At 40.2% G+C, this 13,692-nt stretch overlaps 1 protein-coding gene across 4 annotated transcripts in view; it reads left to right on the forward strand.

Moving 5' to 3' along the window:
- Positions 1-13,692, forward strand: part of STAM (signal transducing adaptor molecule) — a 79,034-nt gene that overhangs the window by 42,279 nt on the left and 23,063 nt on the right. For 2 of the 4 annotated variants that reach the window (XM_077808178.1, XM_077808181.1), the window contains 5 exons: positions 4,572-4,647; positions 4,738-4,833; positions 5,926-6,072; positions 6,428-6,518; positions 12,695-12,887. In XM_077808178.1, coding sequence (XP_077664304.1) covers positions 4,572-4,647; positions 4,738-4,833; positions 5,926-6,072; positions 6,428-6,518; positions 12,695-12,887 — 603 coding nt within the window. Of the gene's footprint in view, positions 1-3,910; positions 3,967-4,571; positions 4,834-5,925; positions 6,073-6,427; positions 6,519-12,694; positions 12,888-13,692 lie in introns of those variants that run through there. The other 2 variants (XM_077808180.1, XM_077808179.1) reach the window with 2 other exon arrangements.

A 13,692-nucleotide genomic window follows, 5' to 3' on the forward strand; every position in this document is an offset into this window, starting at 1 on the left:
TTTTTAATTTGGGGTATACATGCAAGTTGGTCCTCTGTTATGGTGTCTTTGAAAAGTGTCTATGCAGCTTGCAGGGATTTCACTCTAGTCACTGTACCTTTTAATTTCTGTTTAACTAACCTCCTCATTTGTGCATAGTTCCCCTTTCTGAAATTAAATGCCACAGTGTTGGGCTGCTGAGGTGTTCTTCCCACCACAGGAATGTTAAATGTTATTATATTATGGTCACTATTTCCAAGCGGTCCTGTTATAGTTACCTCTTGGACCAGATCCTGCACTCCACTCAGGAATAGATCGAGAATTGCCTCTCCCCTTGTGGGTTCCTGTACCAGCTGCTCCAAGAAGCAGTCATTTAAAGTATCGAGAAATTGTGTGTCTGCATTTCGTCCTGAGGTGACATGTACCCAATCAATATGGGGATAATTGAAATCCCCCACTATTATTGAGTTCTTTATTTTGATAGCCTCTCTAATCTCCCTTAGCATTTCATAATCACTATCACTGTCCTGGTCAGGTGATTGATCCATACTGTTATATTCTTATTAAAGCATGCAATTATTATCCATAGAGATTCTATGGAACATGTGGATTCATTTAAGATTTTTGCTTCATTTGATTCTACATTTTCTTTCCCATATAGTGCCACTCTCCTCCCCCCGCGCAGCACAACCTGTTCTGCGCTTCTGATATATTTTGTACGCCGGAATGATTGGGTCCTATTGATTGTCCTCACTCCACCAGGTTTCTGTGATGCCTATTATATCAATATCCTCCTTTAACATGAGGCACTCTAGTTCACCCATCTTATTATTTAGACTTCTAGCATTTGTGTACAAGCACTTTAAAAACTTGTCACTGTTTATTTGTCTGCCCTTTTTGTGATGTGTCAGATTCTTTTTTATGTGAACATTTCTTTCTGATCTGGCCCATACTTTATCCTCTTCCATCCTCTCCTCCTGACTAAAACCTAGATAATCTCTATCAATAGACTCTCCTCTAAGAGAAGTCTGTCCAATCCACGTGCTCCTCTGCAGCAATCAGCTTTCCCCCATCTCTTAGTTTAAAAACTGCTCTGCAACTTTTTTAATGTTAAGTGCCAGCAGTCTGGATCCACTTTGGTTAAGGTGGAGCCCATCCTTCCTGTATAGGCTCCTACTAGGGAGCAGGAAGCCATCCACCAGAGCTACTTACCTGGCAAAGTGGAAGAGGTTCTCTATCTGGTCCATGCAGAAGACAGTATCGCCTGCGCAATCATCGATACTATTCATTTTGGACTACTTACTGCACCTGAAACAACAAGGTCTAACTGTGGCATCTATTAGAGTCCATCTGGCCGCAATCTCAGCTTTTCACCCATGGGCTAATGGCTGATCTGTGTTCTTGAACATCATCTCTAATTGGATTCTTAAGGTTTGAGAGATTGTATGACAACCAATCTCTCTCTCGGACCTCAACCCTGGTATTATCAAAACTGACAGAACCCCCATTTGATCTGCTGGCAACACGCTCTCTCTTCTCAGTGTGTCCTGGAGGGTGACCACCAGGCCATTACTTTTGCCAAAAGGGTCTCGGAGATCCATGCCCTAACATGAGAACTACCATACACAGTGTTCTTCAAGGACAAAGTTCAATTGTGTCCTTATCCAGCCTTCCTTCCGAAAGTGGTTTTGTAGTTCCATAGTAAACAGGCTATCTTCCTGATGGTCTTTTATCTGAAACCACATACCCACAGGGAAGAACAAAGCCTCCACTTGCTAGATATTAGATGTGCACTGGCCTTCTACATCAAGGACTAAACCATTTTGGAAAACTACTCAACTATTCATAGCCATTGCAGACAAGATGAAAGGTCTTCCTGTCTCAGCCCAGAGAATTTCATCATGGATCACATCCTGCATCCACATATGCTATGACCTGGCAAAGGTTCCTGCTCCACCTGCCCTGACAGTACATTCCACAAAGGCCCGAGCATCTTGGGTAGCATTTGTAGCACAAGTTCCTATCCAGGACATTTGTAGATCGGCGATGTGGTTGTCAGTTCGCACTTTTGCTTCTCATTACACCATCACCCAACAGGCTAGGGACAATGCTGGATTTGGTCAAGTGATGTTGCAGTCAGCGTGTCGGTAGACTCTGAACTCTTCACTTGGACAACATCTTGGGAATCACCTACATTGGAATGGACATGTGCAAACACTCGAAGGAAAAATGGTTATTAACCTTTCCATAACTGTTGTTCTTTGAGGTGTGTTGCACATGTTCTTTCCAAGACCCGCCCTCGTACCCGTCTTCAGAGTGAGCCTGAAAGAAGGAACTGAGGGGGCATGGGTCAGTAGGACCCTTTTATACTGGTGCTATGAGCGTGCAACTCCAGGGGGGAGTAGAGCCGACCCAACAGATATCACTGAGGGGAAAATTTCTGGCATCTGTGCTTGGGGCGAGCATACGCATACATAGGAATGGACACGTGCAACACATCTTGAACAACAACAACAGTTATGGAAAGGTTAGTAACAGTTTTTTCCTCCTCCCTCTTTGGTGGAAATAGTATCAGCTCTTCAGGGGAGAGGGAGAGAGCTCTGCCTGTCTCTTGCAGCAGCCCGGATTGCTGTTGTTTCAGGAGGTGGGAAAATCAGCCAGTTTTCCCCAAGTGCTACTAAAAATGTGTGCCCCTCAGCAACCCAGTTCCCTTCTTGGAAATTTGATTTTACAGGTCTATGACCTGTATGTTTTATACACTTAAGAGTCCCCAAGAAAAATGGTGATTTAAAGTGACTATAGATTTACTGAAAGGCTTACTCTTGTCAATAGTGAATGAATTCACTATTGCTTAAAAAGTATAGGGAACTATCTTCTTTGCTTTGTTGTAGGTATTAGTGATAGGTGTAAAAAAAGCTAAAGATATATAAAACAGAACCCTAAACATTCAAATCTTCTTTTCACTTTTTTTGGGAGTATGGAGGTGTGTTTATTATGGAGTACTAGTACCTTCACCACAACCAATTTCTTATACCAATAATATATATACAGTATATATTCCAAACCACTGCTCCTCTTTCCCCGGTTTCATAAAAACCAAGGCAATCCATCTCAAAATTCATATATCAGATGTCATGCCAGAGTAGAATTTTTCTCAGAAGTATGGGGCAAATTGAGGGCATGTGGGGGTTACAAATTGTATTCTTTACTTTTAAAGAACACTTTCTAAACCTCTTTTGGCTTGGAATATCTCCAACAGAGATGTGAATAGAAATTTCATCTTCATTTCTCCAAAATCCCTAACAAATAGAATAGCCTAACATATGTTTTGAGTGGTTGCATATAAGAATTACAAAGACATGGTGTGAGAATCCAAAAACAGACATATATTCACTTAAAAATAATGTGCAATACATGATTATCTTTAGATGTATATACAAGGTGTTTCTTTTAAGATGTGTTATAATATAATATACCAGTGTTATGCACACGAAGCCCTTGGGTACTGTGCAAAGCTTACATTGTGCAGATATGGATCACCATGTTAGGAAGAGTGGCCAGATTGGGACCTGTGGGGTGCAGATGAGTCTAGTCTGTCAAGAGTGTGCGGAAGAGTATTTGCCTTTTGAGGAGAGGTGGTAGAGAGTCTAATAGATGAAATGGGTGGAGAGGAGGCAAGCACAAATGAATGTGTGACCCTGTTTGGGAAAGAATTAAGGTCCGTTCCTGCAGTGTGTAACACTGCAGGACTCCTGTCTGCAGGAAACTGTCACTGAGCAATTCTCTTACATTTTTAAAAAACAGACAAAACACTTGTAAGCGTTTTTAGGTTGGCTAATAAGATTTTTTTTTTCTTTCTGAAATATAGCTGTTAGCCTGGAAGTTCTAATTGTAGTTTCTATCTGAGACAAAAGCCATAAATGGACAAAATGAACAATTGCATTTGACCTGCAATATTCCATTCATATTACACCATGAAGTACCCAGGTACAGAATATGTAGCCAGCTATATATTATCATCAGATTATAATAACAGTTTTTGTTCATCTTTCTGTTTTGTGTAGATGTACACAAAGAAAGCTATTCCAAACTAAAATTGGATATTGATGTGTTTCCTGCTCAGACAGAAAATCTGAATATGCAGAGACAAATTAGATCTTGCTCGAAATTGGTCTTCACAGAAATTGTGCCATGTGTTTTACACAGTATATGCAATAGACAATGTTTGCTACTTTATGAATGTTTTTTAAAAAACAGGAAGTTTTTTTTCATAAAGGTAGATGAACTATACAAAACTATAATTCAAAAGATAAAATAAATTTAGCCTAATGGGAGCTCCTCCTAATTCAGAAATCTAACAATCTTTCATATAGAAATGTTTGGGAAGGTAGAACAGCTAAAGGTACAGTTCTTAAAATTGCAACATTGACAAAATGTTTTTTGTCCTTGAAGCTAACAAAAAATTATTTTCCTGATATTTATGTAAAGTTATTTATGTAAAGCTTGCGTTACTTCTGCCTTTTCCCTCAAAATGAGATGTGGTTTATGGACTGTAATATTTCAAAGTTGTGATTTTCCCCCTTAATTATTAGGCCTAAGGATTGCCTTCGGTCTGTTATGAAGAGAGTGAACCATAAGGATCCTCATGTTGCTATGCAAGCACTGACAGTAGGTGGCCTTTTGCTTCCTTCCTTTTTCCTCCTGCAAAGCTATGTTGTACAAATGCATGGCTGTTTTTTAATTTCTTTTTCTCTTCAGCTTCTAGGAGCATGCGTATCAAACTGTGGTAAAATCTTTCATTTAGAAGTGTGTTCAAGAGATTTTGCTAGTGAAGTAAGCAACGTATTGAATAAGGTAATGTATTGTGTTCCTTTGTAGGATTTCATGATAGAATCTGAATTAGATGTGGGAAATACCTTTCTGAGAGGTGGAATGGAATCTGTGCTATTGAGGATTGTGTGGGGATGTGAATTTTAACGGAGATGTGAGGGATGGCTGAGGCTATAGTGAGTGAGGGTTGGTAAGGAAATGGTTGCTTGCCAGGTTGTGGTGGGAACAGAATGTGTGCATTAGAACTCTTTTTAAAAAAAAGATTAGAGGGACTTATTTATGCATTTAGACTTCTATAGTAGCTATGAGCGTGATTCTCTCTTTCTTTAGATACTTAAGATGACGCATCTCATAGTAGTACATGTTTTTCTTGTGTATGTGAAACAGCAAATAGTAGGACTCCATTGCTAGATCTCTTAAAATTTTGACACAGAACTGAAAAATTGGTAAGAGATCAGTTACATTTGAATAAGTTCCTAAGGCTATGGCAGTGGTCGTCTTCTTCAACACTTAGCCAAATGGTCGGCCGTAGCAATCGTTCACCATTTGGTACGTTCTTGTGCGGATGCAGGGGGCTTGTTGGGCCGAAAGTCTAACGTTGAAACAGACTTGATGCACCCATGTACTAGGGGGGTCTTCCTCTGGGCCATCGCCACTCCTCAGTTGGTGGAATTTTAACTTGGATGTGGGATATGGCAATAACAAAATATGACCAGCACCTCCTTTTCAGTAACCTTGCATCTTTCCTTTCTCCTTACTCAAGCAGCAAGGAGTTTGTGTTATTCATAAGCCCCTACGCAAGTTGTACACCTTAAAGGTTCTTAAAGTACTATTTTAATGCTGATAGAGTCCTTACTAATTGTGATTATGTCACGGTTCTTCAGTATGCTCTTGTTATCAGACAACTTATAAGACAATACTAATGGTTAAACATTTGAAGAAACTTTCCACCTTAATTTTTCCTGTGTGCACCTTCGTCGGGATAGGAAATGAAGAGAATTAAGAGTGCATCAATTTGATTATTTTGTGTACTTCTTCAGATACTAAATTTAATTTAATAAGAAATTATTAGGAGCAGATTCCTAAATTATAGAACTTAACTTCTGCCGTTTCCAGGGTCATCCGAAAGTCTGTGAAAAGCTAAAAGCCCTAATGGTGGAATGGACAGATGAATTCAAGAACGACCCACAGCTTAGTCTAATATCTGCCATGATAAAAAATCTTAAGGAGCAAGGAGTTACATTTCCAGCTGTTGGTTCACAGGTATAATTCATATAATAATATGCAAAAGCTTGTGAATTTAAGTGATGAATGAATTCCTGGAATTTCATACAAATTCTGTTTATCTTCGATGTCTACAGTTTTGTAGGTTTATGTTTAAAAGTTATGTAATGCATTTTAGAAACAAAATGTCAACTTATAGAAACGTTAAGAATTCCTCTGTTTTAGACAAAATTTGAATGCTCCTTTAAAGAGCGCATGCTGTGATTTGCATTGTATTTTAAAATAAATGGCCTCAAGAAATTTGGCTGAGACAATGACAGAACAAAATAGTGTGTTTAATGTACTGCCATAAAGGCCATTGTAATTAACTTTCACTTTTGTGGTGTTTGGCTAGGCTGCAGAACAAGCAAAAGCAAGCCCAGCTCTAGTAGCCAAAGATCCTGGTACAGCAGTTAACAAAAAGGAAGAGGAAGATTTAGCAAAAGGTGACTATTTATTTTCTGATCTATATACTTTATGATATAGTTGTTAATATCTACTAAATATATACTGCTTAAGGGATAGCTTTGTTTTGCCTCTTTTCCTGTGTGTAGTAGTATATTTGTGAACTGCAGTGATGATTATTCAATTTTAAATATTTAAAAAACATGGAAAAGATTTTAAAAAAACCCTTTGTTTTACTTATAGGTATTAAAAATCCTTTTCTGCTTTTTACTTATAGGTATTTAAAAAAATCATTCTCTGCTTTTTTAATTATCCTCTGAAAAAGTGAAGTGACATTGTAATAGCCTGCTAGTCAAATGTGATCTCAAGGAGAGCTTCACTTTGAAAGACTTAGCGGAAATCCTTTACTTGGATTTCTCCCTCATTTGGGGGTAGATGAGGTACCTTAGTTGTCTGGAGTATCAAAATTTGATGGGATCAGCAATGCACACAGTGCAAGTGGTATGCAAAGCTGGCTTAAATTTCTTGCTTGCACTATCCCAATCATAGTGCTACTTTGTGCACTTCTCTTCACCATGCATTTAGAGCAGTCTAGAGGCTGCTCTAATTTACACTGGATGATAATTGCCATGATGGGCCCAAAAATCTAGTCCAGAATTGTGATAGTATAGTGGGGTCCTGACCAGCACCTCCTTTTCAGTAACCTTGCATCTTTCCTTTCTCCTTACTCAGGCAGCAAGGAGTTTGTGTTATTCAGTTGCCAGTTGTACACCTCAGCAGGATCATTCTTATGCTGGGCTGATCCTATCTGGGCCAATTATCAGTTTTTTAAACCAAAACATGCTAGCAGTGACAATACACCCAAAGATCTGGCCCTATATATTTTTAGCAAGAAGAATGGACTTTTGATTGAAGTCTGTAGCAGGATCTATTGACAAGTCACTATGGGTGTATCTACACTGCATTGTAAGCCCAGAGTTAGTGGCATTTGAGTCAGCAGACCTGTGTAAGAAAACCTGTGCTTGAGCATCTATACTGTTTCTTAACTCTGTGCCAAGACTTTTCTGACCCAGGCTCAAACCTGGGGCTCTGGTGTCCACACTGCAGTGCACAGACAAACCGACTATATCCTGGAGTCCTGAGCTTCCTTCTGAAATATGGCTGTTCTAGCCTTTGGACCATTATGTGCTGAGGGAGAACTTTAGTGCCCATCCAGCACATTACAGGAATTTTGAACAGCTTGCCAACACATCCTGCCAAGCAGCCTTTTTTATCCATGCATTCCCAGTGCCAGCAACATGGAGGCGACCACATTGTCATGCAGACCTGTGATGATGAGCAGTGGGTCCAAAACTTTCTCATGAAGAAAGCTACATTTCTGAAGCTTTGCGAGAAGCTAACCCCAACCCTCCAGCATAAAGAGAAACAACTGAGATCACCCTTGCCAGTCCAGAAGCGGGTTGCTATGACAGTCTGGAAGCTGACTATCCCAGATTGCTATAGGTCGGTTAACAATAAATTTGGTGTTGGAAAATCGACTGTTGCTAAAGTGGTGGCGGAGGTTTCTGAGGCAATCAGGCGTGTGGTTTACTCCAGGGTGGCGGACATTAAAGATATTCCGGAGGTAATTGCGGTCTTTGAGAGAATGGGATTTCCTAACTGCTCTGGGGCAATTGATGGAACTCATGTGCCATAGTTTGTCCTCCTCAAGGAGCACATGAATACATAAATCATAAAGAGTGGTACTCCTCACGTACCACAGAGGTCAATTTATCAATGTCAACATGGGCTGTACTGGAAAAGGTCACAATGCCAGAGTTTTTCACTACTTTGGAGTCTACATTCATGGACAGACTGTGATACTATTCCCACCAAATGACATTGACATAAGCGGAGTTACTGTCCCCACCATTTTTCTGAAGGATCCCATGTGTCCCCTTTTGCCTTGGCTTATGAAACTCCCGATTTCAGAGGCCCTGGCAAAAGAAGGTTTAATTACACTTTCAACAGGTGCAGAATGGTTGTTGAATGTGCTTTTCGCAGGTTGAAATTCTGTTAGAGATCTTTACAAACCCGTTTGGATGCCAATGTCATCAATGCTGTCAGCATGACTGTGGCATGCTTTGGCCTTCACAATCTTTGTGAAGCCAGAGGTGAGCTATTTCCCTCTGAATGGACCTATGACAGCAAGGGGCCGCTGAATTGGTGCCTTCAGCCAGGAAGTGCCGCCACCTGCGGGAGCTGGTTGCATCTGGACAACAGAAATCAGGGGTGCTTTGTGTTCTTACATTATGGACTTGCGTGGCCAGTGGAAGAGGGGGAATAGTACCTGTATGAATATGTTTGTAGGGGAAAAGTGGCTAATTTTTGCTGGATTGGGGGGTTCAGTTCTTGGGAGGGGTTTTGGATTGGTTGTCATGCATTATAGTTATGAAAGACATGATGAATTGAAGGGAGGTAGCATGGGTTTATATATGAAATTTATTGTAATGTGAATTGCTGTACCTGGCTAAATAGAAGAATAGTGTTTGCTTACTAATATATAATTGCTCCTGAATGTTTTTTTTATCTTTATCATCTCAAATCGTGATTGTATCATGTGACACAGTGATAGCAATAAAATTTCTCGATGACATAAAAGGGTTTAGTTATAAACATGTATTAAAACACTACAACAGTCACCAGTTGCTTGGCAGGCCAGCTGATATTACAACAACCCAAAAAAAAGACCAGAAGAATCATTTTTTTTAAAGTGCCAGAAACGGTGCAAACCCAACACAGACCCTCTACTATTACATGTTCTCTGGCCCCACATTCTCCTTTTCCTTTCTTTTCCTGTGTTCCATTGATTTAGTCCCAGAGAGAGGTGGCAAAGGTATTCACAGGGAATGGGTTGAATAAGGAAGGCTTCATGGGATTCAGTTGCTCTGCCCAGCTGCCCATGGTGCCTGACTGCATGGACTGCCCTGATATGAAGTTGTCCAAACTAGTGCTGGACTGTGGTTAACTTGCAGGGAGATCAGGCCATGGTGAGGGGGAGGCAGCAGGAGACAGTGCTCTTGCAGTCATGATAGAGATGACTTGCTGAAACAGTTCTCTGTTGAGCTCTGTCTTCCACTCTTAGCTGCTCTTCCTGTTCCAGGAACTGTTTTGCAATTGCCTGCTCCCTTGCTGAAACTTTGTCCTCCACCTGGGTGGCGAGCTTCAGTCTTCCCTCCTGCCTCTCAGCATACTGTTGCTCCAGTCTTGTGTCCCTCACCTTCGGGTACTGGACTTGCTGGTCTGCTGTGTCAAGAACTTAAACCATAACTTCATCACGAAATGCTTTCTTTTGAACAGTCCATGAAGGTGCTTGCCCCAGGGATTGAGTTTTTGATGAACAGAAGGCAATAGAGGTTGAGGGCCCAGAAATAGGAACAGAAACAGGATTATTGTCTAATGTAGCTCAATGGAGGAGCATAGAATTAATTCTTGTGGAATCTCCATGAGACAAATGTTGTTTAAAACTGAACCAATATATTTCATGATCGGGATGCTTCAGTCTACATTCTCTGGACACAGCCTGGTTAATTGCAGTTACAGAAGTGCAGAGACAATTGTAAGTGTAAAATTACATCTTTTTCTGTTTTACTAGAATTGCGTAACTGCTTGGCTAGAGAGGGGGTGGAGTGGTGGCAGATAGTGCCCTTGGTGCAAAAGACTTTTTTTTTTTTTAAATGATTTCAGGCCTTTCACATTTTGGAGGACATAACTTTTCTTATGGTGCCATATTGCTAAAGGGAGATGTTATTCCAGGTAGTTGGTGGGAAACCTGCAGTGTATGCAGTAGAAATATTCAAACATATAGTGATTGAACAGCACATCTGTGAGTGCAGTGGGCTAGTCAGCTACTGAGGTGGCCCTTGGAAATATGCCCTTTCCTGCAATGTAACTGCATATCTGGAGTTCCAGCTTCAGGAAAAGTTTGCAGCTATCAATAATCAGGATGGGGTCAGAATCCATGAGAGAATTAACAGGATGCAGCATTAGTTCACACATGGTTTACCCTGTTGTTGCTGCATGCAGACTTCTACAACCTTCCTCTTCCCCATTCTCGGCACAGTTCTATGCAAAAAATGTCATCCTACTTGTACTTTGGGAGAAATAATTTTGTGACCCAATGACAGCATGAACTATCTCTAACTGAAATGGACTAGATTTGGAAATAGAAGACAGTTTCTGAAAAACACACACACAGTTCACTCTTTCCAGATGGCTCCATAGATGGTTCAGTGATTTACAGAGTGGCAAATTTCAAGCTCTTACTACTGAAAGGAAAACATGAATGACCCTGGCAAACATCTGTGACATTACAGTTAAAAAACTGTTTAAAGCAGGTTTTTTTTACTGTTTTCAATTCCCGATTGCCATTTTGAACTCCATGTGATGGTGTGGGGGAGTGGAGGGAGGAAGGCGGCTTCCAAAGTGCTCTGAAACAATCTGCCATTAGTAGATACATGCTGCCTGCCAGGGCTTCTCATAACTTGTGCATTGGTTCACAGAGCGGAAATCCCTTCCATTATTGTAGTAATAAACTTTTACTTGGAGTCAGAAACGTAACAGGCTCTGGGGAGGCTTCCGTCTCTACCACCTTTTCTGCAGGCTCGCAGTGGGATGTTCCTCGGTGTGGGGGAGGATAAAAAAAGCTGTTCTGAGTAGGGACCTAGAATTTGCTGTTAATCCCGTTCCACAGCCTTCTTTGTGATTGGTTTCATAAACAGAATCACCTGCTGCTGGCTCCCATCAGTCCCCATGCTGGATTCAGGGACCAGCAGGGCACCATTCTGGCTGACCAGATCGTCATGCACCATGGTTGACTCCTTGCTGGGTACAGTGCCCAGCACTTGGTCAAACTCCTGATAAAACAGCCATGACATTGGTGAATTGCCCAAGATGTGGTTCTTGTCTCTCGTCTTCTCGTACTCACTCTTCATTCAGTCTCTTAAATGCTTTCTGCACTGATCACATGTCTGGAAAAATCTGCAAAGCTGCCAGCTTTTTAGCTCTTTGCTGGTACACATGGTTATTCCTGGTACTTTTGCTGAGGTCCACAGTTTTAGTGGCCTTGCACTAGAGAGTCACCAAAATCAGGCTATGCTTCCATGGCCATGAAGCAGCACAATTTACAAAAGGCTTGTTCTGTTCGGTATCCATTTGAAACTCAGGAGTCTGTCCGATGGTGTGCTTGCCGCTCAGTGATCAGAAGAGAATGGGTTAACGCTGACTCACTGAGCTGGTGTTGTATGTTAAGAAAGAGGGGGTGGGGTGGGGTGGCTTCTGTTTTCAGTTGAGTCGATTGGAGATTGTTGAGATAGAGAGGACAGAGGAAGTCGGCCCTTGGAATTGTGGGATACTTCTGGAGGACTCCAGGACACGAGTCAAGCAAGGCTGCGTCTACACTGTAAAACAATAGTGTTCAAACTCTGAGTGTCCCATCTTGACTTGGGCTGGGACCCTGGGTCCGAGCCCTGGGTTAGCATAATTTCAGTGAAGATAGAAGGGGGGTTAGTCTTGAACCTGAATTTAAGCCTTGGTTTATGTTGCAATGTAGACATATGCTGTATGACTTAGCAGGTTAGCAATGGATATATAGATTCTTTGTATTAATTATATGTATAAAGTTTTTGCACTAGTAGTTGGTGGGCATTTCTGACCTTTGACAGATGACAGCTTCAAGGATTTTTGTATTATCAAATGTAACTTGTAACCATAAACTGTTAAAAGTGGATTTTTTACAATAGCAATGTTTTTTTTCCTTTTTAACACTTCAAGCAGCTTTTAGTAAGAATTTAAATTACATTTGCATATGTCCAAAGAAAAATATTCATTGAGTTGCAAATGTTTGGATCAAACCCACAGGTACATAAACCTATGGGAAAAACTTCCCCTGACTTCTTTGGACCGGGGGCGTTTATGTTAAAGTATTAAGTACTGATCCTGTTCCCACTGAATGCTATAGTAAAGCTCTCATTGACTTTACCTCAAGCAAGATTTTAAGATGATGGAAGTTAGTATTTTTGCTCAGTGTAGTTATTTCTAAACGAAGGGAAGAAATTGTGTATTGTGCAACAAATGCAGAATTATACTACAAAACTTTCATAGAGTAAAATTTACAAATTGTTACATCTGCCCCTTTTTGTATCTGTGAATTTTAAAGGAAATTATTTACTTTTTGTAGCCATTGAATTGTCCCTAAAAGAACAAAGGCCACAGCAAACAACACTTTCCAGTTTGTATCCGAGCACGTCAAGCCTCTTAACAAATCACAAACATGAGGGCCGAAAGGTTCGCGCGATCTATGATTTTGAAGCTGCTGAAGATAATGAATTAACATTTAAAGCTGGAGAACTTATAACTGTACTTGATGACAGGTAACTTACATAGATGTTCACAAGTAGTGCATGCTAGAAGTACATTTCTCAGACAAATGTTAGAGATTAAAATACATACTAAATCCTCAAACTCTATACTAACTAGTGTTGTCAAAAATATAGTAACTATAATCTACATTATGATCATGTATAATGTTGTGATCTTGTGTTGCACTACTCCAATGCTGGTATCTTTTATTCCTCTTTTGGAGGTTTATTGTTTCTCAGGATTGGATTTTATTTTCCTTAATTAGCTTCTTGTACGCAGGTTGCTTTAATTATAACGTTTGTAGACCTGCTTCTGAGGAAGAAATAGATCCAGGATTTAGCTATTTCAAAGTTCTTAGATATCTTCCAGTTTGTTTAGCAAAAAGGTTTTTATTATACACAAATTTAAATTTTCCAAGAGCAATGTCAGTGCTAATGAATAGTAATTATTAGAATTGTTTGACTACTTCATATTTATACTATGGTAGCATCTAGAGGTCCCAAGCAGGTTCAGTGCTCCACTGTGCTATGTGCAGTATAAACGTAACAAGTTCCTGTTCTAAACAGCTTATTCTCTCGGCGTTAAAATTTAAATGTCCACAATTAAGTACTGTAGTTCTATCGATGAGCAGCATTTATCTTTAATTCTTACTTTAACTCATAGAGAAAAAAGTAACCCTTCTTCTTCTTCTCCAGGGATCATTTGCTTTCTAAGCAGAGTGTCTGGTTTCTTTTTTGTTTATCCAAACAAAAACACATACACTTATCCTCAAAACTCTTTGGATTACTGTCCTTCTGCTTCCCTTCTGTTTATTTC

Source organism: Eretmochelys imbricata, chromosome 2 (genome assembly GCF_965152235.1).
Source record: "Eretmochelys imbricata isolate rEreImb1 chromosome 2, rEreImb1.hap1, whole genome shotgun sequence".
Classification (NCBI taxonomy): domain Eukaryota; kingdom Metazoa; phylum Chordata; order Testudines; family Cheloniidae; genus Eretmochelys; species Eretmochelys imbricata.